Source organism: Saimiri boliviensis, chromosome 3, assembly GCF_048565385.1.
Source record: "Saimiri boliviensis isolate mSaiBol1 chromosome 3, mSaiBol1.pri, whole genome shotgun sequence".
Taxonomy (NCBI): Eukaryota; Metazoa; Chordata; class Mammalia; order Primates; family Cebidae; genus Saimiri; species Saimiri boliviensis.
The window spans coordinates 64924138-64951390 of NC_133451.1; the positions used below are offsets into that span (position 1 = coordinate 64924138).

Sequence of the window (27253 nt, forward strand, 5' to 3'; positions counted from 1 at the left end):
ATCAACATTTATGCAGCACCTTTGTGTACCAGACGCAGTGGGAGGCCATGTTTAATTCAGATTGTACATTAAAATATATATTTATATATTTATATATAATCTCTCTGTAAAGATTGTATAGATTTTTTACAGGGAAATTTATTTCTATATATGTAATTATATAGATGTAGGTATGTTTTATATCTATAGATATGTGTATAAAAGATTTTGCTAGAGCAAAGTTAACATTATTTTGGAGAATCAACTTTGAAGATTGAAAAGCACTTCAGGAACTGCAGTTTACATAGGGTAACCTGATTTGTCATTCCGTTAATTCCTTAAGGTAGGTTCCTAAAGAAACTTTAAGGGGAAATTCTTGATTTTCTAGTTAAGATCTTTTCAAATAACTGATGATCACTGAACATAATTAAGTTGTATTTCTATAAACGTATTCACGAATTCAGACTTTATATAGTGCCAGTCAGTTTTTGCCTTTATATCAGCCATTAATAATGGAAACTGCAAAGGAAGCTTAACTTTAGTGTGTGGTCTTAGGCCCCTCTCCTTCATCTAAGACTATAATTAATAGAACTCTTTTGCTAAAAATGAGCTCTTGGAAGACAGATAGATGCATGTTTGCTGAGGTAAAGGACAGGAGTCTAGCTAACAGTCATAAGCTTGCTTCTCCTTTGAGACCTTTTATTCTGTAGCTCTTAGTTCTTGCCTAGAGATTGTTATCACTATTATTATCATCAGATATTAAATATTAATAGTACTGTGCTCAGTAAATATCAAGTAACAAGCTAAGATTCCTTATCAGTCTTGCTTGGGGAACCTCAGGTTGCCTTGAGGATTTCCAGGAGGCTTTCAGTGTATAAAGTTCCCACACAGTTCAGTGGGAAGAAAAGTATTTCCCTGTTTTTCATCACATTTGCCATTTGCTTTCATGCGTGGTCCTACGTAATTGGTTGCATTAAAATTAAAATAAATTACTCATCAGTATTCAAACTTATCTATATCTAAATTACATATGTAATATGTAATTATTAATAAACATATACTTTTTTATGTAAAAAATTGCCCTATCTGAAATGTAAAAATAGAAATCATCCCTTGCTCTGAGTCTGGACCCTCATGCAAACATTTCATAAAGGTCTGGTTTACCCCTTGGTAACTACAAAAATACACTGTGCTTTTTAAAGGGAATTTTCTTTTCATGAGTTGGCATAATATACCCCAGTAAATTAGCAATGTTACTTTGTTTGTATCTTATTAGAGCTGCTTATGGATGCCCTTATGGGTTTGAGAATAATAAGCTAACAAATTAGTTTTATTTTGGCCGGGTGTGGTGGTTCATGCCTGTAATCCTAGCACTTTGGGAGACCAGGATGAATGGATCACTTGAGGTTAGGAGTTCAAGACCAGCCTGGCCAACATGGTGAAATATTAAAAATACAAAATTATTTTTACGAAATACAAAAATACAAAATACAAAATACAAAAATACAAAAATATTAGCTGGGTGTGGTGGCACATGCCTGTAATCATAGCCACTTGGGAGACTGAGGCAGGAGAATCACTTGAACTGGGGAGGTGGAGGTTGCAGTGAGCCAAGATCCTGCCACTGCACTCCAGCCTGGGAGGCAGAGCAAGACTTCGTGTTAAAAAAAAAAAAAAAAAAAGTTGTATTTCATTAAGATGTTTAGGATTATACACATGGGTCTATTTCTTATTAAATGAAAGTGCCAGCCACACAGTGTCCATTGTGCCTGGACTTGATACTATGGTTTGGTTTGAGTTTTCTTATGCATATAGTTTTAATTTATTTATTTATTTTTGGTCTAACAAGTAAAGTCTTTGCATCATCTTTTTGTAATCCATCACTCATCCAGGGTCTCCGCCTCTTCTATATTTGAAAAAATAATAAATCTCTTAATTTTGCTCTCCCTCATTCTTCTCAGCAATAGCTGCAACATGTTTCGGGCATCTTGGCAGAAGACCGGGTTATGTTAGATAAGCCAGAGAAGACAGTATTTAACTCATATTTGGGGAATATTGCTGATTAGTTCTGAAAGAAATACATAAAATACTGCGTGTTGTAGAACATTTGCTTCGAACTGGAGAGAACAGGCATTCAGTTGAAAGAGTAAGAGTGTAGCTATAAATCCAATCTGGAACATCCCTCAGTGTTTAATTAGAGATGTATTTAAGAGGCTGGAGGTAGGGATGGATGGTGGGAGGTACGGAAAGGAAGACTTCTGGATAGAGATTTTACCTGTCCTTTGGTGATCCTTTAGGTAGAGTACAGTACTGACATATCAGGTTAAAAAAATTGTATACTACTTATTCCAAAAATGTTGAGGGTGAAGGGAAAATAACAGTTGAAAAGTTGGATGAGTGAGGTTAGTGTACAGAATGCATGTCATGAAACTCTATGTACTCACTACAGGTTTGCCTGAAACTTGTCTATTCTCTTTTAGCAGCCAATGAAGAAAGAGACATAATAAGTTATTAAATTTATAATATAAATATAGTATATATTTTAAAGAACACAACATCAAAGCAGTGATGAAACACTAAACTCTTCTTGATATTGAGAAGAGAGACATATTTCTCCTGTGGGATTTTATGAAGAGAACACTTCATAAAAACCTAGATGGTTATAATGTCCTTGGCTTCCTCAAACTGTGGTTTTTGCATCTGTACAATGGGGATAGGAGCAGGATTGCATGAGGTGGTAGATATAAAACACCTCACAGTGCCTGGCATGCTTGTAAGCATTCACTAAATGGTTGCTGTCATCTGTATGTACAGTAAACACAGCAACTTGTTTCCCAGGAAGGAGCAAATAGATCTGTCCTACATATAGATGCATATGTTGTTAACCATCCACTCAGCTACAGAAGTTGCAGTTTGGCTGATCTAAAATCCTTTCTGGCTTGAAGGTTTTCATACTTCAAAGTGTTAAATCATCCTTGGTTAGCAAAATGTGTATTTGTGAAAGCCACCTTCCTTTGAATGGCTCCAGAGTTACTAAGTGTAAGTTTTCTGTTTGCCAGAAAACATTATAGCAACTATGAGAAGTATGAAGTTAGGTTAGTAATTCAGGAATTGGGATAATTGGATGAGTGAGCTTCATAGTACTTTCTGCTTGCAACTGGGGTGGAGCAGGTAAGGATGGGAAGAAACAAGAATCACATAGTGATCATTACTGACATTCACAGGTACCCAGGAAAGCCATGTTTTCTTTCCAGTAGTACTGGCTGTGGTATGGATTGGGAGATATTTCCATGATATTCGGAGTTTGTTGGGAACTTGTACCATCTGTCAGAGAAGGGCATGCAGGGTGTTTATTTGAACACATGAGACTGCAGCCACTGCCAAATCAAGGACTGAATGCTCTTTGACTGCACACCTAAATGAATACTGTCAAGTGCAGATTCCAGTACTTTCACTTCATGAAGTTTCAGTAGTAAGAATGTAACATTTATTTTGATAACATTGAAAACAATCACTTTGTCCTCAGACAGGATAGCTCTTAAATTTTTTTTTCTCTCCTCCTTTTTACATTATCTTTAGAAGCAGTATATCCTGACTTTTCTAGCAGAGAAATTGTTTAGCCTAAAAATTCTTGTATAAGAAGCGGGTAACTATCCTTGACTCCTTAACGGTCTGACTGTTTTGTAGTTCCCTTGCTGTGTTGGAAAGCTTGTCTGTCAAGTTTCTCCTTTTCATGTTACATGTAAAGCAATACTAGACCCTCAACTCTGTGACTTCTCTAAGAGCTTGCAGTCATTTTGTGAGTTATGATTTTAAAAATAGCCATCAGTCTTCATGACATATCCCTGAAACAGGTGAAGAGATTTTTTTTTTTTATTGCATTTTAGGTTTTGGGGTACATGTGATGAACATGCAAGATTGTTGCATAGGTACACACTTGGCAGTGTGGTTTGCTGCCTTCCGTCCCCTCACCTGTATCTGTCATTTCTCCCCATGCTATCTCTTCCCACCTACCCACCCCCCGCCCCTCCCCCATTTCCCCCCAACGGACCCCAGTGTGTAGTGCTCCCCTCCCTGTGTCCATGTGTTCTCATTGTTCAACACCCACCTATGAGTGAGAATATACGGTGTTTGATTTTCTGCTCTTGTGTCAGTTTGCTGAGAATGATGGTTTTAATGAAAATAAATACCAAGATCCACGTATGATATTCTCATCAACCATAGCACATTTTCAACAGTAATGAAGCTTCTGTTGATCATCATGACAGGTATTCTGTGGGGGCAGTGAGAAGGCTTCATTGCAGCTCATTTTACTTTTGGTATTTTGGTTCCTTGGCACATAAAGCTTATTAAGTATTTGATGGTCCCTTTGAGTCCTCACGCCTGTATTACCCCATCCACCAGAGCAAGCCTGTCTTGCTCTCTTCTTATAGGACAGGAAGCTGAAGTGAGAGGTTGAAAAGTAACCGATGAAGCAGCCAGCACTGTGGCTGAGCTCCTCAAGGTTTGCTTAACCATGGAGCCACATTCCTTCACCTCTACCTGAACACAAGACAGAAAAGGAAAATTTGGTTATCAAAAATGTGTGAGAGGAGGAGGAGGAGGAGGATGCTTTAAGTTTTGAATTGCTCAGCTCAGTGCCATGATTTCCTCTGGCAGTCCTTGGAAGGCAATATTTTCCTCACCAAGGGAATATTGTATTTTATTGTGCTGTAAGGATCTCTACAAAACGTACATTGCCATGTGAGTACCAGAGAATGGTAGCTTCCCAGAGGCCATCACTGAGAGTATTTAAAAACTGCCCAAGAGTGGTTGCATTAGACAGGAGTGGGAACAGAGAGTGACTGCTAATGGGTATGAGGGATCTTCCTGGATTGGTGGAAATGTTCTGAAATTGGATTATGATGATTATCGCACAACTCTGTAAATATACTAAAATCATTGACCTGTATCGTTAAAATGAGTGAATTTTATGGTTTATAAGTTATACTTCAATAAAACCGATTTTATTTTTATTTATTTATTTTTTTTTTTGAGACACAGTCTCACTCTGTTGCCAGGCTGGAGTGCAGTGGCACTATCTCGGCTCACTACAACCTCCACCTCCTGGGTTCAAGCAATTCTCATGTCTCAGCCTCCAGAGTAGCTGGGACTACAGGCATGCACCACCACACCTGGCTAATTTTTGTATTTTTTAGGAGAAATGGGGTTTCACCATCTTGGACAGGCTGGTCTTGAACTCCTAACTTCATGATCTGCCAGGCTTGGCCTCCCAAAGTGCTAAGATTACAACAAGCCTGAGCCACCATGCCCAGTCAATAAAGCTGATTTTAAAATGCCTGAAATTTGGCATGTCTTGAGAGGAGCCACATTTCTGCTTGGCATCTGGGAACCATAGCACTCCATAGTGCAGTGTCAATTCTGAAAGCTCCCACACCTGTGTGGAAATGCACAGGGAAGACCGAGAAGGAGGAGTTGGAGGAAATGGGGATGCAGTGAGTCTGCTGCGGGAGGATGCTTATCATGACGATGTGAACAAAATGACACCATTTTTGTGATGACGACAAGTCAAAGTCGGCTCCAAAAAATCAAGGGCATTCCTCTCCAGGGTTTGATGGCGCACTCACTGAACTGCCCAACTCTTTCATTAGATTGACAATGATAACACTTTCCAGCCAGAAATCTTACCTTAGCATCTTATCCACCCATATAGACTGCCTATTAAATGATTTGATCAAATGTACTATGCAGATTTTGGTAAATACAATTTAAAAAATCTTTCTATATAAAATCAATATGACAGTGTAGCTTAATTTTTTTTTTTTGCTTAGTTGCCATATTTAATGAGGTTAATAGAAAATGTTTAATGTGACAGGTTTAAAAAAATTTTCCGACCTCTTAATTTGTGTGTGCTTTCTTGAAAACAACCAAACATTTGGTGTTTGATTTATTGAAGCAATTGGTTGGCTCTGCTAACTTATATTGTTGAGACTTGAGATAAAACTTCAGGACTCCCTCAGTAACTGGAGCACAGGAAACAATTGACACTGTTTCTTAATTCACATTGTTTCTGAGACATTTCCTACTTCCTAGTATAATATAGCTTTCCCATGAGAACGATTTGCTTGCAAATGGTTAGACATGATACATTTCTCACTGGCACACATTCTGTGGGGGGAATTTCACTGTGTTTTGTAGCAGCTGAGTTGCTGCGTGTGTGTTAGGAAGGAGGTCCTGCTTTATGTAGATGCCTCCAGCTTCATTCATGCAGCTAATGTCTTCTTTTGAATACTAACCCATTCACTTAGGTTCTGCATTGCTTAGCTGGAATCTCTTTCCTGAAGGAGCATATAATTCTTTTAAGCCTGCCAATTTAAGGAAGCACCCTTGTGAATTACTGTGTTTTTTAGATATAACCCATAGGTTACTATGGAAAGTAGTTCATGACAGTTCGTATCATACATACTGTATGTACGTGTATTTGTGTGTAGGTATCTCATATTGGCTGTGGTATTGCTAAGTTGTCATCAAGTAGTAATTCCAGAAATGGGAAACAAAATTCATAAATAAGAAAATTTAATCTAATTTGCAGTTCAGAAAAAAGGATTCACAATTATTTCTGAAATGGTAGTTCCTAAGTTCAGAAGTTATGCTGTATTTAAAGTGAAAGTAAAAGTTTTCCAATTTAAAAAAAATGATGTGGAACTTTGAGTTTCTTTCTTTTTTTTTTTTGTCTTATTAGATTTTGTAAAAATAATACCACTTGTCAGTTTTGCAGCTCCTTCCATCTAGAGAGCTGAAAGCATTTCACAATCTTTTTTCCTCCTGCCCTTCTCTTCAAGGCAATTTTTGCTGGGCTCGGTTTATTTTTATCGTTGCAACAACCAGTTTTTAGAAACTTTTGGAAACGAAAAAAGAAAAATGAGAATGGCACTGTAGCTGACATTCATTTTAGCTCTTTCCTAGTGTGAACGTTTGAGTATTTCTAAAATCTTTTCTCCAAGTATGTCTTATTTTTCTCAGTTTGTCCCAGTTCTAAGTCTCTATTTTGCTGATTAGGTTAAAATAAAAGTTTTAATGTAAAGCCTTACCCCCAACAAAATGACTTTTTGAACTTTGAGTTAAATCTTTATTTTTGTAGCTCCAACAGCTCCTTTTCCAGCAGGCACTAACCCTAGCCAGTATAATCATAGATTCATGTATGGTTGGAACTGGAGGGGCCTCTAGAGATTATCCAATTTAAGTCTTCCCTTCTAGAAAGGATGAAGTTGATGCCCAGACTGGTTAAGAGAGACATGCTTAAGGTCAGGTAGCTAATTGATGGCAGAGGTATGACCAACATGATTCCTGATTTCCAGTTTGATATTCTTTGTTTTTCCAAAACAAAAGTAGTAGATCTGGACAGAATTAGAACACACCCTCACAGAACCCTAGTGTCAATCACCAGCTTGAATTATACTGAAGCTAACTGAAAATTGGGAGGGAATTTTATTTTTCTAGTTAGACTTTGTCAAATATAGAATGGTAATGTTGAATTTATAGGCATTTTCTTCTGATTTGTGCATCTTGTGCTATCTGCAGTAGAGAATGTGGTTTGAACTGACTGCTGATTTATGTATCTTTCTTAGGCCACCATACCATTTACATCGGAGTCCATGTGCCGAAGAGTTACAGGAGAAGGAGACGTCACAAGAGAAAGACAGGGCACAAAGAAAAGAAGGAAAAGGAGAGAATCTCTGAGAACTACTCTGACAAATCAGATATTGAAAATGCTGATGAATCCAGCAGCAGCATCCTAAAACCTCTCAGTGAGTACTTTCTGGGCGTTGGTGACTCTCTCTGCCTCACTCCCACATCTTTGAGAAGGATGCCTTTTTGAATCTTGTGGCTAAAAGGGAGGGACGCTATAATACTGAGATGGTCTGCTCTAAAGGATAATGACTGTGGAGATGCTTTGCTTGTACTGGCAGGTTGACTTAGAAGGTCATGTAGTTGATCAGAAAGGGTCTGACCAAGTTTAGGCATCGCTGTGTATTCTACATGTTTATGTGTAATAGGGCAGTGTTGCAGATGGTATTTACAGCAATGAACAGTAACTGGAAGACTCTTAAAGAATTTTTGCATTGTTATGCTTAGAAATAGGTTCTATTGAGACAGTAGGTCAAGATGAGAGTATGTGTCTATAGATTTACATATCTTTCCAAATGTCAGCATTATAGGTGACATTTTACCAGGTTGTGAGCCAGGTCAGTGTTTTAAATAGGAATTGTTGAAAATCATCCTGTAAGGCAGAGAGGATTGGAGAGTGACACAGTTATTGAATGTATTAGATGTCATACCTTGGATAAAAGTGTTACTAAGAGCAGAATGGCAGGAGGTCAAAGAACACCCTTGGCTTCCAGTGATAGAGTGGGCTGTGTGTTTAGGTGTATGTTTATGCTGCTTTTTGTTTCTTTAATGTGGAGAATATTTGGCTACATGGGCCAAATATTGTGGCTGAACTGAGAACGAATATGTGCAGTAGAAACACATGCCAATTTTGGGAGATTCCCCAACAGGAGTTACGCAGTGACAGCTTTTCATGTTGGCAGAGCTCTGTACATTCTTCATGTCTTTGCTACAGTTGCAGAAATATGGACCCTGCAATGAAATGCATTATGGGTAGCACAGATAACGATCGAGCTCAGTCATTGCAGGTGATGACAGGCCAAATTAGAATGAACAGCTCAAGGGTGTTGAAAAGTGAATTTACAGAGTTAAATTAAAGAGGGTGTGAGGCATAGTGATGTGAATTTTTATAGTCTCACTATTGGAACTGAGCAAGTGGCTTAGGAAGTTAGTGAAGTGTGGTGCTGAGAGGAGCAATACAGTGGACCATCGCATTAAAGACAAACGCTTGGAGGAGAGCTTGAGATGGATCATGAAATCTAAATTAAAAGGCATTGAAATAAATTTAAGACTTAGAAGGACCATAAGTCAGGAGCCTCATGTTATATACTTTTCACTGAAATACTGGGGAAAAGTCTATCTGAAAGGAAATTCCTTTATATATTGATTAAGTTAGTGGAGTCTGTTTCGACAAAAGGCCTTAAAACGCATATAAATAGGCACAGTTAATAGGCTGGAGGAACGAAAGGTACCATTCTTTTCCAGATAAATGACTACCACTTATCTGGATTTACTATGTATCCCTTTTGGCAAGGTCTGAGCCAGTGTCAGGTGTTCTCTCTATTGTGTGTGTGATTGTGCGCCGTTTCTTTCTCTCTCTCTCTCTCTCTCTCTCTCTCTCTCTGTGGCTTTTATAACTTGTCTTTCATTCTTCAGTTTAAGAACAAGAGTGCATCATCACTATAAATGTTACAAAGTGAAGAGGTGCTCACTTAGACAGATGGGCCAGGAATTTTGAGATTAAAATTACATATCTGCTTTTGAGGAAGGGCAGTGGAAACAGTGCCACTAGCACTCAGATACGTTATAAGGAATGAACAGATCAGGAAGATGCTCTACAGAATACTGTTGTATTCTGTGGCATTTGGGGGCCAGTTTGAATTCAGCATGTGAAACAAGGCAATCCATTCTCTTTCCCCTCAGAGGTTTCTTCCTGGGGGAATACTTATCATGTTGTATACTGGCTTTCTGAAGGGATCCTATGGAGAGACAGTTGTTAAGGACAAAATTGTTCAGTGGTCATATGCAAATTATTTATAAATTTGCATTTTATAGTTTTGTTCCTGCTGATCAATAAGTTATATATACACTAATTTGCCTTTGGCATATTTGATATCAGTTATCCAATTTGACATGATGATACTCTTAGAAATTACTGTGTATCCTTGGCTGCTTTGATGGATTGGTAGTTAATTATCTGGTACAGTTCTGTTTAAAAGTCAGAGTTTTTGCACCTAGATATGGAAAAACATTTAACCTCATGATTTTGGGGGAAGCCACAGGGCTCTGGCACCAACATAACAGAATTCTTGTGGGAAAATGGACTTGATGAAATACTTGCCTAGTATTCCAATATTGTCTCTCTAGAACTGCCACTTACAGTTTCCGTTGTTCTGTGACCTGTGGTGTTTGAGTTGCTTATGTCCATAGACATATGTCCTGAGACAAGATTCTCACATGTGCCTGGCAGTGTATCGTGATACTTACACTTCTGAGAAAAACAAAAACCAAATAACCCTCATAGAAATAGTAAGCTGATGGGAATCATCTTTGATTCTTTACTTGCTCTCACTCCCATGTGTAATCCTTCGGTGCTTTCTGTTGGTTCAACATTTAAAATGGACCTGAATCTGTCTGTTCCATTTCAGTTTTGCTGTTACATTTCTGTCCAGGGAATCATCACCTCTTGCATAGACACTGCAGCAGTTTCTGCTTTCCAAGTCTTTCTTCATAGAGAGGGACAATAGATCATCACAAAGTGTAAATTGGATCATGTTCTTCCTCTGCTGAAAACTTCTGGTTGTCCTCAGAGTAAAACTTCAGTTGGGCATCATGGTCCATTGTCTTTCTAGTCCTGTGATGTGCCCTTCACTCCTTGCTCACTTTACTCCAGGTACATTATGTCGATCCTTGGTGCTAAAACATTTTCTGCCTCAGGGCCTTTGCTCAGGCAAGTTTGTCTTCCTGAAATGGTCAGCCCATTCTTGTCCTGGTTAGTTTTTCTGTTCCTTTATGTCCTGGCTTTTAAATTTTACCTCTTCGGAGAGTACTTTCCTTACTACTCTCTCTAAGGCAGATTCCCCTTCATTATTCTCTCTCAAAACCTTATTTGTTTCCTTCATAATATATGTTTTCACTTGTGATTTTTGAGAGCCTACAGTTTTGTCTTGAGCTGATGTTCAATTTTAAGCTCCATGAGAGCAAAGATCAGTTGTCTATTTACTTTGTTTTCTTTGGTGCCTAGCACAATGCCTGGCACATAGTATGTGCTTGATATATGTTTATTGAGGAGTAACTGAATGAATGGATCACTACAGAGAAAGATGTAAGCATTGCTTTTCTTGGCCTAAATATTTCTTACATCCTAGATAGAGATCCAGCTGATTTTCTTGTTTTTAAGCCTTGCATATAGTATTTATATTTTCCTGCCCTGTCATTCTCCCTTGACACATAAAATCTAGTCCTCACTTTTAATTATCCCACTTTGGAAAGTGCCTCGTTATTTCGCCTATTGCCAAAGTGGGATTTTGTCTGGGTAGGTAACTCCCAAGTGTGTGGAGCTGCTTATTAACCACAGGTGATGGATGAAACTGAACTGCAAAGCACATGAATTTTTCATGTACACTTAAAAATGCTCACCATTTCACAGAGAACTCGGGCAGCACTCCCCTTCAGAAGCCACATTAAGGTGGCATGAGCTGGCACCATGGCACATACCTATAGTCCCAGCTACTCCAGAGCCTGAGGTGGGAGGATCTTTAGGAGTTCGAAGCTATAGTGCTCTATGATTGCCCCCGTGAATAGCTGCTATGCTTTATCTGTGGCAACGTAGAGAGACCCTGTTTCTGCAAAAACGTGAAAGGGCATTTATAAGAAGTAAATGAAATATCCTCCAGTATTTAGGCATATTAAGAAGATGGTATAATTAACAGGTTCATTTAGTTTATAACCTAGTGCTTTCTATTTTCTTCATGGCTTTCATGTCAAGATCGGGTTTCTAAAAAATAAATGAGTGTTTGGTTTTTACACATTCGGAGCTCTGAGGAGGAAGCTATCTAGCTTCGTATCCCCCTCTGAGCTCAGCAGCAGCTCCAAGTCCTTTCACAGCTGCTATTCCCAGTGTGGTGTCAGAACTGGTGTCCCAGCTGGGGACACAGAGAAGGAAACGTGTGTGAGAGTGTGGAGCACCGAGCCATGGGGAGAGAGAGGCTGGGGAAGGAAAGCGAAATGGAAGAACAGGCAGGAGAGACAAGGGAATGAGGAGGTGGTGTGGAGTGGGTGGTTGAGAGAAAAGTTAGATTGTGCTCTTTCTTAAAAATAATCCTTTTGCCTCCTCCACTGTGCATTTTTTTTTTTTCTAAGTTAGCAGCTGCCATCCTCTGAGGGTTGCCCAAAAAGTGAGTGGAAAGGTGGTCCTGGCTGAGATAGGCTTTGGAAACACAGTATTCCTTCTCAGCCTAGATGGTTTTGGCCTCTGTACCTCCCATTTTGCCAGTGTCCAGGGATACTTATGGGGGCATCACAGGCTGCTTTGTGACTGCAGAGATTCTGAAGATGTGTAAGATGTTAGGAGACACAGCTACAAACAGAACATCTTGTTCAGCATTTGGATCTGATGTGTAAGATATTTCTCGACAAGCGTGAACATGCATTCATGCTTGGAGGTGCTAACTGCCTCTCACACGTAGGTCTTGCCCGTTGTGGAGTCATAGTGATAGGTATGTCCATACAGACACTCATTCAGTCTTGTGGTATTCTTTTTTAGCCTTTTGGATGTGTACCAGAACTGACGGATTTATGCTAGTGAACATTGTTCTGTGAGCCTGGGACAGTGGATGCTGGTTGGTGATCCAGTTATATTCAGGAAACTGAAACAGAGAAATGGGCCGCTGCTTTTGTTTGGTGCTTCCGGGTAAATGAACAGAGTAGCTTTTCATTAGAGCCAAGAATATTCGGTGTTGTGTCATTTGACTTCCCCTTTTCCCAGTGCACACCCCTGTCCCCTCCTCCAAACTGACCTCACACTTCTGGGTACATTTGTACTTTTTCTTGATTTTTAAAACGTTTTCAGGCAAGACCCTTAATTTTGATACCATAAAGTAAGGTTTCTTTAATTTTCTGCATGCCATCGGCATATCTCAAAAACTGATCTATGTATAGGAGAAGAGGCTTCGGAAATGTATGAAAATGAGATAGACCTGTCCCAGTGTACAAAACAAAACACAGACACACAAAAAAACTACCATCTCTTTCGTCCTCTTCTCTGTTTTTCACCTTATGGAAGTAGGAGGAAGTATTTTGTCTTTAGGTCTGAGTACAGAAGCTTTTTATATTAAAAAATAATTTAAAACTTAGAGTTTGCCATGTCAGAAGGGACACTTGGCGTTGTAATTTTACTGGAAAGGGATCCTGTCAGAGTGGTTCAGAGTGCACGTTTGAACCAGATTACTTGAGTTTGAATCCCAGTTCATACCAGCAGTGTAACCTTGGTTCTTTGCTTAACTTCTTTGTGCTCTAGCTTCCTCATATGTAAAAAGGGGATGATCGATTTTAATCATACTGTTCTGAACATCAGGTGAGCACTGCACATAGTCAGCAACAATGGTTAGCAGTTAGTATTGTGAGTTACTATGGTTGCCTTCTTGAAGTTCAACTTTTCCTGTCCATCGTACGCAGGTAATGCCAGAAACTTCAGACTAAAACGTTGTAGAGTTTAATTCCTTGTGAACAATAACTACTATTCTTTAAGCTCTTCTGGTCTTTTGTGCCACAAATTCTCACTAGGTATTCTTTTGCTTTAGCTGTCAGCTTGGCTTTTAGTTCCCAATGGCGTATTTGGGAGAAGCAACCTAAATTCAGTCTCTTATCTTGCCGGCGAGTATCAGTCTGGATGTTGGCTGGCAGGTGAGAGGACCAAGGGGACAAGGACTTTAAGGGGCAGAGGTGCTGTCTCTTGTGCTGCTCTTTTGTGTGGAATACTGCCACCAGCAAGTGGCTTGGTGTACCAAAGGTGTTCTTGAATTTGGTCAACAGTTGTAATCCCCCATTTTGGATGCCTGAAATCAAGTAGGCTGTTCTCTCTTTCATAAGAAGGATCTCTTTCTGGCTCTGTCTTTGTATTTCTTTGTGAAATTAATCCGGTTAAGAAGGGCTGTTGGATGGGACACGTCAGCAATTTAGAGGCAGTGTTGTGCAGAAAGGAAAAATATTTGGCATACTTGTGTTTTTGGTGGGTCGGTTCAACAATGTTGTGTTTTGCGTGGTACAAATAATGGTTGTTTATTCCTCTGTGATGCTGATGAATACAAGAGGACTGTGTCATCAGCTGTGTGCTTCTGCTTCTTTAGCCAGTTAACTGCATACGTCTCTTAGAGAACCACAAGTTTCTGAAATGCAGCTCTCTTGAAGTCACCTTTAAGTGTCCTTCAAATGGCAGGTTTTATGCTGTTCACTTCTTGTTGCCACTGGCTATTTCAATAGTCATTCCATTTTATCATGCCATGAGATGTTATGAATAGCGTGTTTACATGTGTCATGGGAGAATTGATGTTGTTGCTATTTATAGTGACTTGTGAGTTCAGGAGGCCTCAAAGGGTTCTAGTATACTCCAGGTGCTGGGTGCTCGGGGCCAAAAAGAGATTGTGACTTAGGGTGGAAAATGGGGGAAAACCAGAATAGTGTGTGGAATTTGAGGTGTGAAATATACTTTAGTGAAGTGAATGGGGAAGAAATGACTGTCTGCCACAGGCATTACCACCTAAGTGGAAGGCAGGTCACATCCTGTGATTTGGGGTTCAAATTTACAAGGCAGGAAGCTTGAATGTGTATTTATGAGTTTGTGTAAGTGTGTGTGTGATCTGAGTGCGCTGAGAAAATGAAAGATGTTAGTAAGGATCTTCTTGAAATAGTATTCTCTTTAGGACATTTTTCATATAGAAGGAAATAATTCTTACAGGACAAGGGTCTTAATATCAGGGATTTACACTCAGGGCTTTATGAGTGTGAACCCATAAATGCAGAAGTAGTTGGGGTGAGGGACCACGGACCTACTCTATAAATAAATTCTCCGGAATTCTTCCATGACCACAATCTGGAGGGAGGAATGTTAGGCTCTTTTAGTAACTTTCCCATGGATAACAGTCTTACTTGACTTTTCATCACTTTTATGGAGGTGTTATCAGCAAGGAGTCTTCATTTTTCTGGTTACATATAGAATCAAGATCCCAGATATCCTTTATTCCTCTCTGTTCTTTTTCTTCCATAGCCAGCCACACACTGAGCCCGGTTGGTTTTTCCTTCAAAGTTTCTCTTGTGTCTGCCACTTCCTTTGAATTCCTAAGGTAATACTTCTTATTTGGAATTTCAGCCTTAAGTTTGTCCTTGAAATAGAAGGGAGTTATTTCAGGCAAGGCTGCCAGACATCTAAAATATTAGTTCTATAGTCTCTCCTTAATTAAACAACAAACAATCTTTTTATCATTACTTAAAGTAATGAATAAACCTACAATGTAACAATGTTTCCTCTGCTGCTTTCAATGCTTTACATAGTTTAATGAAAATTATAGGTTGACTCTGTCTCAGCAAGGCCACTTTAAGTTCATTTTTACAAACTCATAATGACTTCCCCAGTTTTTGAACTCTTGCAGCAAGTATTATCTACATCACACAGTCTGATACTTCGATCTGTAATGCTTCAAGTGGTGACTTACCTCTATCATTCAGATGTGTGTCACCTCTTCAGTATCATCATTAGAGACTCAAAGGCAGAGGCAATACCACATACTTCGTGTTCTGCAATAACATATTTGTTGAATGGATAGGTAAATAAAATGCCCAGAAATTACCTATTAGGTTAAAATAATCTGGTTTATCCAAGAAAATTTGCAACTATCTTGGTTAAAAAAATGCTATTTCTCCAATGTAAATCCTTACTGAAATGTGATTAAAATAGAAATAACCAAAGAACTGTTCAATAGGGTGAGTTGAATCATGGTGAAATAAAAAGAGAGAATATAGGAAAAGTCATTTTTTAAATGCTGTAGTTCTGCAACTTAGTTTTTGCAATAACTAACTTATACATAATTAAAATAGAAATTGTCCATGTTTTTAAAACAGAGATGAAAGTGCTACTTGTGTGTACTTTTTTTCTCATGGGAAATATATTAAAATATTAAAATGCATGAAAGCATGCAGGTAAGTGTTGGAATGCAAAATATTATAAGATGGCATTTCTCTAAAGAACTACATAGCTTGCTGAGTTGGAATAAGCCTGCCTCTTCTTATGATTATTTATTTAGGGTTCATATTCTACTGTGTTGAGTGAGGATAGAAGATAAAAGAGGTTACTTATGGCAGTGAGATTTGTCAATAACTGAATGTGTCACCAAGGCTGTTTGTGGAGTTTTTTACACAGAGAACTTTAAGCATTGGTGCTACATGTGTGTCTGGGATAGATATGCAGATTAAGAACCATGTTGCTTTCAGAGATGAAATTAGATGACTTAGTATCCTTGTCAGGATTATGATTTACTGAATCTGAAACAGCATCACTGAAATGTTTTATTCTTTGCTATTTGCCAATTAAGCAAAATTCCATTATTAAAAAAACCATGTTGCACATGATGTCCTTATTTAGAAACTACTTCTGATGGTGATGGTATTGTGATTCAACAATTTGTATTAAAATTATCTCTTGTCAGTTACCAAAATTTTACCACAAAGGTCACAAGATAAAGCAATTATATTTAACTGATTCTACTTCATTTATGAGGCTTTGGGTAGAATAATTTTAGTGTAATGGAAAATATGACTTCTGGATGCAAATTTACAATAAACATGTGGGCTGTCTAGCTAGCTGTGTTCGTTCAAAGCTGAAGTTGTTTCTTCAGAAAATAGGGCAATTTCTGTTACCAAGGTATGGAAATAGCAGTTTCTATAACTAGAAATTTACTGCAGATTCACCCAGTATCCAGAACGCACGCATGAGCAACTATAAAATCCTAAGTCAATTATTTGTCTAATTGTACTTGGTTACCTCTTGTGATACTGATGAATGCCACAAACCAACCAACCAAGCAAATGTGCAAAAAAGCTTCAAAATGATTTTGGATTTTTTTTTTGATGTCCACAGACAGACAGAGCGAATACTCCCCCTTGGTCCTCTAATTCCTAAATATAGATTTTGAGCAAAAGATACTCTGGTTAAGAAAGACTGAAGATAGGAAGTTGGCATTCCAGTGGCTACTTCAGTTAAGTGCTAACCAAAGTTTTCGAAAAGTATGGATGTGTGGCTTTAGGAAAGTTTTCTGAGCTATTGTTTGCATGCTTCAACCAAACTTGGAAGGTTTATAGATTTTTTTTTTTTTTTTTTTTGCCTTTCATGAAACTGACTTTGGAAATCTGTCTATGCTATACTTTCCTTAAGGTTCTTTTATCCTATTATTTTATGATTCTTTCTGACATTAGTAAAAACATCTAAGCTATGAACACAATAGGATGAATCTGAAGAAATTCTTTGTACATTTCTGTGTACAGGAAGAAGCGGCAGAGATGCTTTCCTCTTCTGGCAGATGGAGAGAATGTGCCGTCCTTAGTGACTGAGTAGGAGTTGGGAACCTTTAATTTAATAAAAGGCTCATACACGTTCAGATGAAAAAGAAATCAATCAGGGCAATGTATCAGAAGAAAAACAACCTGGAGAATATATTTATTTTTAAATAACAATTGAGTTTCACTGATTTCTGTGTCATGGGCAGTCGTAGGTAATAGAGGGGGATGTGCAGGCATAACACTGAAAGTAAAAGGAGAGAGAGGAGATGACTTACTCTGAGAATGAAGCAGAAGAAGCAGAGGAGCTATATCAAGAAAGACAATGAGATTGAAGAAAAACAGAAAAATCACTGTGTGAATGGCAAGGGCTAATATCTTACCCCCTCAAAATAGGGCTGTCTATAACTTAGTAGGACCAGCTCTCTACATTCTGTCCTCAAATCCATTTCAGGTGGCCTCTACCTGCTTTATCTTTAGTTTTCCAATAGTTTTCTCACCATAATTTTCAAATGGTTATAATGATTCTCTATCTTCCCTTTATTCTTATATTAACATTATCTTTTTGTGTTGGTTTTAGACTCATCCTTACAAGCTATTCCTCCTGTAAGAAACTTTGGCCTTGTCTTATAGTTATGCTAGTTTTTTTATTAATACCTGATTGTTAAAAACTACCAGTATACCATATAGTAAATATCTTTAGCTTCCTAAAACTTCCTAGTCTTCTAGCAGATTATTTAATATAACTTTGCCATTCAGTTTATACTTTTCATAGGAGGTTACCTGGAGGCTTTGTTTAGCCACAAGATAAAGGGTGGCCTTTTTTTTTGTTGTTGTTTTTAATAGCCACCAGATAAAGAGTAGCGTTTTTGTAAAAGATTTGGTGTCCGTACCAAATCCAAGGCTGGCCTCTTGGTAATCTGCTTGATGACAGAGGAAATTTAGAGTCAGGCAGTGGGACTTTTTTGGAAGACAGCTGGGTCTGGGGGAATTTTTGTAAGCAATGAACCATTCTTTAATTGTGAAACCACTGGATGTGGTTAGTAGTTTATTTTAAAAATACCATATGTTAGTTCATTCCTATATACTGTGACAATCATAGTTTAATCAAAAGCTGCTTGTGACATTTCTGTTAGTGTTCATGAAAGTGAGGCTTGCTTCCTTGAAATCCTGAACTCTGTGCCAAATGCCAGCGCATTGACAATTACAGTTTGGCTTTTAGGCAATTATGCAACTTTTTGAGTGTGTGGTAGGATTTATTTTTATTTTTATTTTTGTCACTTTCACTAATTTGTCATTTTCTTAAATGGAAAAATATTTTCTCAGCATTTTGTTTGGTAAATAGTGCCTTTCATTCTTTTCTGTATGGTTCCCCTGAGAGGAAATAAGCTAATGTAACTGCTTTTTGACTCTCTTTTCTGGCCACAAAGCCAAGCGAATGCATGATCTCATTGAGACATGATCTGTTTGTATGAAGCGTAAGCTTGTAAGCTTGTCATCATCCTTCATGGCACTGGGGCAGGCACCCGGCTAGCCACCGTTAACAGGATGAGTAAAGAGATGCAGTGAGATCCCTGAAACTTCAATTCAGTGCAGTGCAAGTCAATTTATTTCAATTCAACTAACTTACTAAAATATATAAGAAATATTTGTGGAGTACTTTTTAGGCATAGTCCTGGGCATTGAGGCTACAGAAACGAAAATTTCATAAAAACTGACATTTTAGTGGGGAAAATAACACAAATCAGGTAACTCTAAGAGAATGTGATAATTACTAACCATGTCAGTATCAGGATCAGGAAGGATGAGATGTCTCATTCATCCATCCATTTCTTCATCAAAAATAATGATTGAAGGGCTACACCATGTACCAAGTATGGTGGTAGATGTTGGGGTGATGATAATGAACAAAATTAAAGACACTTTCTACCCTTGGGGGGCTTGTAGTCAGTCTAGAGAGACACTTACTAATCAAATACCCATATAAATAAATGCTAAGTTCTATCTTTGGTATGTACTCTGTTGGAGTGTGGCTTATGGTTCTGTGAGATTTGATAATAGGTGGGTTCTGATCAAGTTGAGGGGGTCAGGAAGGGCTTCTCTGAGAAAATTATACTTGAGATCTGAAGGATAAGAAAAAAAATTTTAAGAGCTGTAAGTGAAAAATGCTGGAGGTCACAAGAAGAACACAAAACAAGGCTCTGGGCCAGGAGAAAGCATGATGAGTATGAGTGTGGCTATCTAAGGCAGACCATCAACACTGACCACGTATGTGAGGCCTCATTGAGGAGAGTTCCATCTAGAAATTCATTTCATTATTTTTGACTAATATTTGAGAAAATGGCCGAGGCAGGCGGATCACCCGAGGTCAAAGTTCAAGACCAGCTTGGCCAACATGGTAAAACCCCATCTCTACTAAAAATACAAAAATTAGCCATGCGTGGCAGTGCATGCCTGTAATCTCAGCTACTCAGGAGGCTGAGGTATGAGAATTGCTTGAACTGGGAGGTGGAGGTTACAATGAGCTGAGATCGTGTCACTGTACTCCAGCCTGGGTGACAGAGTAAGAGTTGGTCTCAAAAAAAAAAAAAAAAAAAAAAAAAAAAAAGAAAAGAAAATGAAATGTACCAATTTTGGGTGAATAATTATGCCTTTTAAATGCTGTGATAAAAGCATATCTATATATGAGGCATACAGTAAGTTAAAGCACTGATTTCTAACCTGAGTTTAAATGGAGCTTTATGACTATGATTTTGTATTTTTTTTTCTCAACATTGTTTATCTGCAGAACCATTCTCAACTTCTGCTTACATCTTCTTTTCTGCAAATATTTCTTCCTATGATATCAGTGTGCCAAATAAAGTAGTTTTTCTTGTAGTCACTAGTCAATCTCAGCAAAAGCTTTTGGCATTGACATGAGAGGTGCATTCTTACCATCTCCAGTGGTTCCATGATTTTGTCTATTTTCATATAATATTCCACTGGCAGTCAAGATAATACCTTAAGGATACCAATTCTACAATTTAAGAAGTATAGAAGGTTGGAGGGGCAGTTCATTCTGGGTGAGTATTTCAGTAGCATTGGCTGTAAATCATACCCAGTCCTTTTCTATCTGTGACTCACATGATGTAAGGAAGTGATCAGATGACAGGGTCAACAGGACTCAACACCTCAAACCTGCTTCTGCTCCCTCAAGGATTTCCGTCCAAAATGACTTTATGGTATAAACTCTGTCCAGTATGTCACCAGAGCACGTAAGGGTTTATACCATGGTGATTTATACCTTAGTTTTGGTTTGTTAGCTTATTCTGTCATGGCTAGGACAAGAAGAAACATTTCTGATGCAAAGGGAGATTTTGTTTAGCTAGAGGAATTTTGAAACCTTTATGTACTAAGTACACCGGAGTATTTTTGTTCATTGTATTTTTGAAGTCTGTGATCAGGAAATGTATTTTCTTTAAAAAGAAATCAGAAAAGGTCTCAGGAGAGCCTCACTGAATGTAACAAAATATGTTTTTCAGAGGACTTTTTATGTTTTCACACTTTGTTTTTTTCCCCCTTTGCTGCAAGTTGCAGTTTTCCATTAAAGTTATTTTGGTTGGTGTTGAAAGTTTTCTCTGGGTCTTTTGTGCACAGTTCAGAGGGCATTCAGGGAATTGACTAAGCTGAGTTGACTATATGTTGCAAAACGTTTTATTTTTGTGTAGTGCTATATAGCATAGAGGCTTTCATACGCAAAACCCTAACTGTTCCATAGCCCTTGATGCAATCAGAGCAAGCATTATTCCTATTTTAGAAATACAAATCAGAGGTTCCCACAGGCTAAGCAATTTGCCTGGGTTCACACATGCTGTGCTGGGAGTCACAATTAGGACAAGGTCTTTGGACTTGTGGTCTGACCCTCTTTATACCAACTATATGATGAAGCCGACATACTTGGAGTTGTTGGGCTAAAAATGAGGAGCCTTTGATAGGGTGCAGTCAAATCTTGGCGGATTCCATTATTCATTTCTCCAAAGCTGGGTGTATTCAAAATTAGAAAATTACAGCTATGAATAGTTGTTTTCCACTTGATTGGTCTAAAGTCAATTGAATTCTAGAGAAAACTCCTTTGAAAGTGTGTTGCCTTGGAAATGGATGAGCATAGCAGTATAATAGCTTTTACCGTATTTGAAATTCCAGCAGTTTAGGTGACAGTTGTGTCTTTCTGAAGGGCGTGGGCAGATTCTGAACGGGCTTTTCCCGTTGCTCATCAGCTTGGCCATGGCTGCTTTTATTACTGCAGTCACTCATTTTCACAGATGTCTTTTAAAAGTATTTTTTTTCTTTTCTGAGTTCAGAACACTTAGAAGTAACTTCTTTTTGGCATATCACACTGCATGTCTTTGCCTAGCAAGTAGTTGGTGTTAGGAAATGTACATGGATTTGAGTGGGAACATATAACATTTGTCATGTACTATAGACTTAATAAAGGCTGACACCTCCATGATTATGTTTGCTTCTTCTAAGAACCTTGTGAGAAATATAATGCCAGTGTTATTGTTCCCATATTTTGCAAATGAAGAAAGCAAAATTTATTTAAAAACTATCATACAGTGGTTCAGACCACAGGCTTGGAATCATAGTTTGTATTCAGATCACCGTATACTTTACTTATGAGCTTTTTGATGGTGGGAAAGTCATTTGACTGGTCTAAGTCTCCATTCTTGTGATCTGTAAAATAAGATGATAAAGACATGTACCTCATCAGGTGACTGTGAAGATTACATGAATATAAAGCTTTCAACAGGCACTGGCAAATAATATAGCTTAGTGTTTATTAGTTATTATCATTAAGTAACTTGATAACATTCATACCTTAGCAAGGAGAAGAGCTGGGACTTGAACCTGTGACTTTTACCTTCAGCTTCTACCTTGTTTTTTTTTTCCCGACATACCAGGAATTTCCTTCTTTCTCTTCTTCATGGGCAAGTAGCTGCCACACTAAGTTGTTTAGTGAAGGGGATGGATTTTGGAAATAAAAACTTGGAGATTCTGTGAGAACATGTGACCTCCCAGAATAAATCAGCAAATTATTTAAAAATGTAGAAACACACTCCTTATTATTAAAAGCAGCTTGGTTCTAATCCAAGTTGAACTTAAAATCATCCCCCACTGTGAATCACACTATTAATATATGTATACTTTTGAATGTACCAGTTGATGTAACGTACCCACTGTTCTTAGCAGGGATTAAGGATAGATGTTGGATTCCCACATAATAAGCCCTCTTGCTGCCCTCAAGCTTTCCTGGCATGGGCCTGGTGAAAGTGAGGGGTGAAGCTCACAGGCTCACTGGGGAACAAAGCATGGTCTCATTTGCACTGTCTTCTAAGCAAATCAGTTAGAGTAAGATTAAAAGAACAAATTAGCTTGAGAGACTTACTGAATTGGGATTGCCCCTTGAAGTGTTCACATTTATTTCCGTCATGCCCCTTCTCTTCCAGGGAGCTCTGCTAGAGCTTCCTGGACAGCCTAGGTAGGCATGGTGGCTGCTGCGGCGCCCACGACACAGCTTTCATGCTCGCCTGCAGGGGTCCTCAGTGCTGCACCATAGAGCATGTGTATGTGCACACCTTCACTTGTTTGTACATTCACTTCTCTGATTACCAAAGTAGTGCTACCTGACCCTTACATAGTGCTTGACAGGTTTCAAAGCACACTTGTATACATAAATGATTCTGAGGGACCTTTAGAGATTATCATTTTTGCTTTACATGAGAAAATACAGATCTGAAAGGTAAAGTGAATTATCTCCAGAGATGGGACAGGTGTGAGAAATAGTTAGGACTTGAACATTCTGAATTGGTGTTCTTTTTACAGTACCTACAGTGATACCTTCTCCTGGAACAGAATTAATTTGTTGGCTAGTTAATAGCTTCTCACATTCTCCAAAAGATTTGAGGCGTCTTGTAATAATAAAATATGAGTGGAAATAGAAACCAAAACTGGGAAAACACACATATCCAGAATGACTAGGCTTAATATTGTTTCTAGAGTTGAATTTAATTTGTCTTTGAGCTTCCTGGCAGCCAAGATAAAAAGAGAGACACAGTCAGTTACATATTTCTTAGAAAAGGAAAAGCATGCTACAGAGAAGTAGAGATTTTACTAGGATTGTATTCAAAATAATTGTTTAGCTTGAGGCTATAGATAAGAGGCAATAAGAATAATCAAAGATAATGCTCTCAACAAAAATTTATAGCTACACAATCACATAAAAATGCACTGTAAGGGGGCTAACATTAGCTGGGTGCCTATGATGTGTCTGACACTCTACTAGGGACTCTGCATGTTTTATTTAATCCTCATGAACATTTAATGATCACAACTATCTTTTAAAGGTATCATTATGACCATTTAATGATAAGGAAACTCATCCTCAAATAATTTATACTACTTCTTCAGGGTCACATAGCAGTAAGGAGTAAGCCAGCAAATGAGATCCAGACCGTCTCTGATTCTATAGCCCATGTCCTTCCCGCTCTATTCATGCTGCCTGTAATGTGTGTTAGAGACGTAAATTAACTAAATGCAAGCATATCATCTGCTAGTGGTTCAACTTTATTCAAAGACATGTTTCACAGGACCCAGATTATAGGTTGATCTTCTGCAAACACCATTTCTCTCATCCAGGCTTCAGTAGGAGGTGAGTGTAGGAAAGCTCATGTTACAGTGCTGCTTGAGAGTGTTTCCCCAGAGTGGTGATTGTGGCCATGTGCTGTTGTTGTTATCCAATGTTAAGCACTTTATATACAATACCTTCTTTAGTCCTCCCAGTAGCCCAGTAAGGAAGGTATTTATTCTGGTCTTGCAGATAAGGAAAGTGAGGCTCATGGGGGTTAAATGACTCAAAGCCATACAGGTGCTCAGTAGTGGATTCAGATACAGACCTTCCCGGCTCTAATTGACGTACTTCACCATGGTACTAGAGGAACTCATGTTAAGCAAGTGGTAAAGATGTTGATCTCTTGAAATAATGGATCCGGACTCTCGTTTGGAAGAATGACTATCTTGCTGCAGTACTGAGATGACTGCAGGAAGTCCTAGAGACAAGTTGGAATTTTCCTAAAGAGGCGGTTGGGTCAGCCTCAGCATGTGGTCGAGCTCTGTGTGCACAGTTCCAGTCATAATGCATGAAGGATATGAGTGTGACATGAAAATTGTTCAAAGATGGTGTTCTGATGATTTTTCACAACTACAGGAAAACCTTAAAAATATTTCAGTGGATTTTATTTCATGGGTCTTTGAAGAACCTACTAAGGTGAATTAAGTACTAGATATAGTAATGTCAGAAATTGATTTGAATAAGTTTAATTTTGGGAAATGCAGCCAAAGCAATAATTTTAGTTTGGAATAGTTAATTTAGAGTGGTTCTTTTTGACAGTCGTTAAATACCGGGATCAATTATGTAAAAGGTATCACTCCAATTTTGTGATTGTTCTTGTAATAACTGCCACATCCACCATCACTACAATGAGAATAGTTAATGCTCACTGAGTCTTGTTCTGAATACTTGATAAGAAATAGCTCAACTAATCCTCATAACAACCCTATGAGGTGAATATAATTATTAACTTCATTTTATGGATGAAATGTAGAGAAGTGGGTAACTCACCCAAGGACATTCAGCTGGTAAATGGCTGACTGTGCTAGTCTGTCTCTACATATGTGTCAGATCAGATAAAGATATATGTGCCCCTCTTCATTGCAGGGGAAAATGCAACCAGTTCATATGCAAGTACTTTTAAATCATTAAAAGCAGAAATTAAAATAATTGGGGCAGGAATTCAGAAAAAATGTAACATTGCTTACTTAGTTATGAGGAGACTATTCCTGACCACCCTAATTCTTGCAGTGGGATGAGTATAAAAAGACTAGATGTCTTTATTGAGCTCCTGTAGTTTGCTTCATAATTGGTTTCAGTCCACAGAGCCAAAAGCTGGTTGAAGTTTGTAAAGGCTCAATCTCATGACATTGTTCTTGATATATTTCCTCACAAGGTAATGCATAATGTCTGTATTACTGGTAGTAGGGTGTGTTTGTGTAAAGCCCACTTGCTCCTTAAGCTGAATATTAGACTGAGGATTCCAGAATTCTTTTCTTTTTTACAGAACAAAAAATTGGCATAAAGTTTTGAAAGCATGTACAAGTAGTTGAGAAGTCTGTAGCTCTTAGAAGCATATTCGTCAAGTGTTGCATGCTGGAATCAGATTGACCTAGTTTAGATGTGTGGCCTTGAACCAGTGAACTAAGTTGTTTAAGTCTCAGTTTCTTTATCTGAAAAATGGTGGTGATGCTATCTGACTCATGGAACTGTTGTGATGATTAGATGAGATAATCAATATAAGGTGCTTAACCTAATGATTGACATATAAACTTTCAGTAAATACAGTTGAAACTTGAACAATGTGGGAGTTAAGTTGTGAAACTTAATCAAGTCTATGTGAAACTGTTGACTCCTTAAAACTTTTTTTTTTTTTTTTTTGAGACGGAGTTTTGCTCTTGTTACCCAGGCTGGAGTGCAATGGCGCGATCTCGGCTCACCGCAACCTCCGCCTCCTGGGTTCAGGCAATTCTCCTGCCTCAGCCTCCTGAGTAGCTGGGATTACAGGCACGCGCCACCATGCCCAGCTAATTTTTTGTATTTTTAGTAGAGACGGGGTTTCACCATGTTGACCAGGATGGTCTCGAACTCTCGACCTCTTGATCCACCCGCCTCGGCCTCCCAAAGTGCTGGGATTACAGGCTTGAGCCACCGCGCCCGGCTGACTCCTTAAAACTTAACTACTAATAGCCTACTGTTGACCAGTAACAGAAACAGTTAATGAACACATTTTATATGTTATATGTATTGTATAGTCTATTCATATAATAGAGAAAAGAAAATGTTATTAACATGTCATTAAGAGAATAATAATGAAGAAAGAATATATTTACTACTTACTAAGTGGAAGTAGATCATCACAAAGGTTTTCATTCTTGTCATCTTCACATTGAGTAGGTTGAGGAGGAAGAAGAAGAAGAGGGGTTAGTTTTGCTGTTTCAGGGGTGACAGAGTCAGAAGAAAATTTGCATGGTGGACCCATGCAGTTCAAACCTGTGTTGTTCAGTAGCCAGCTGTATGTGCCATATTAGATTGTCCATTAAAAATAGTATAAACTGTGTACTGAATCCATTCAAATAGAATTAGACATGAAGAATTAAAGCAAATAGTTTGATAAGGAGTGGGGGTCACGAAACAGAACATTTGTAAGCAATTCATATGTCAGAAGTTCAGTTTCCAAATGCAGTTAGTATCTTTAGAGGAGTTAGGGGTTCTGATTATCAGGTTCTGTAGATTTTTTGTTCACCTGAGAGACATGAAGGTGATCCCATGGTAGAGCAGAGACAACACTCAAGAGGTGGAGTTCTAGTCTAGCTGTGCCTTTTACTAGCTCTTTGACTTTTGGACACTTTGTTTAATGTTTTGGGGCTTCAATGTACTGAGCAGTGGAATGAAGAGGTAGTGTAGATAATCTCTAAATTTCCTACCAGCTCTCATATTCTTTTATTCTAAATTAGTTTAGGTCATACAAAACAAGATAAATTAGTCAGTGAAGAAAAGTTGCCAGACTTTCTTCAAATAGTTTCAAACAAAACAGAGAGGAAATAAATGCAAAATAAGACAAAAACTCAAAAGTAGGTTGCTGAAGATTCTGTTTTTTATTCCAAAATGTTCATCTGAGGCCAAGTGACCCTTTCTTGTCTTTCATTGATTCCTTTGGAGAAATGTCCTCAGCTCATTCACAGGCCTAGAATATTTTGCTTCCTTCCTTGATTGAAAAAATTTCTTTAAAAAATTCTTTCACTGCAGCAGCAGGAGTGAACCCAAAGGGTTCAGGCACAGGAAATGTCTTTGCTCTAATTGTTGCCGGTGCCAGCACAGCCCTTTTCCAAGTTGCCCTGAGCTGTCAGCAGAGTGAACTATGAATGAATCAAATGAATAAGGAAGATAAGTCTAAATAGCAGAACACATTTT

General features: G+C 38.3%; 1 protein-coding gene across 7 annotated transcripts in view; it reads left to right on the forward strand.

The window, feature by feature from the left end:
• Positions 1-27253, forward strand: part of SLC4A4 (solute carrier family 4 member 4) — a 500506-nt gene that overhangs the window by 159364 nt on the left and 313889 nt on the right. For 6 of the 7 annotated variants that reach the window (XM_074396248.1, XM_074396247.1, XM_039468271.2 and 3 more), the window contains one exon: positions 7608-7787. In XM_074396248.1, coding sequence (XP_074252349.1) covers positions 7608-7787 — 180 coding nt within the window. Of the gene's footprint in view, positions 1-7607; positions 7788-27253 lie in introns of those variants that run through there. The other variant, XM_074396249.1, reaches the window with a different exon arrangement.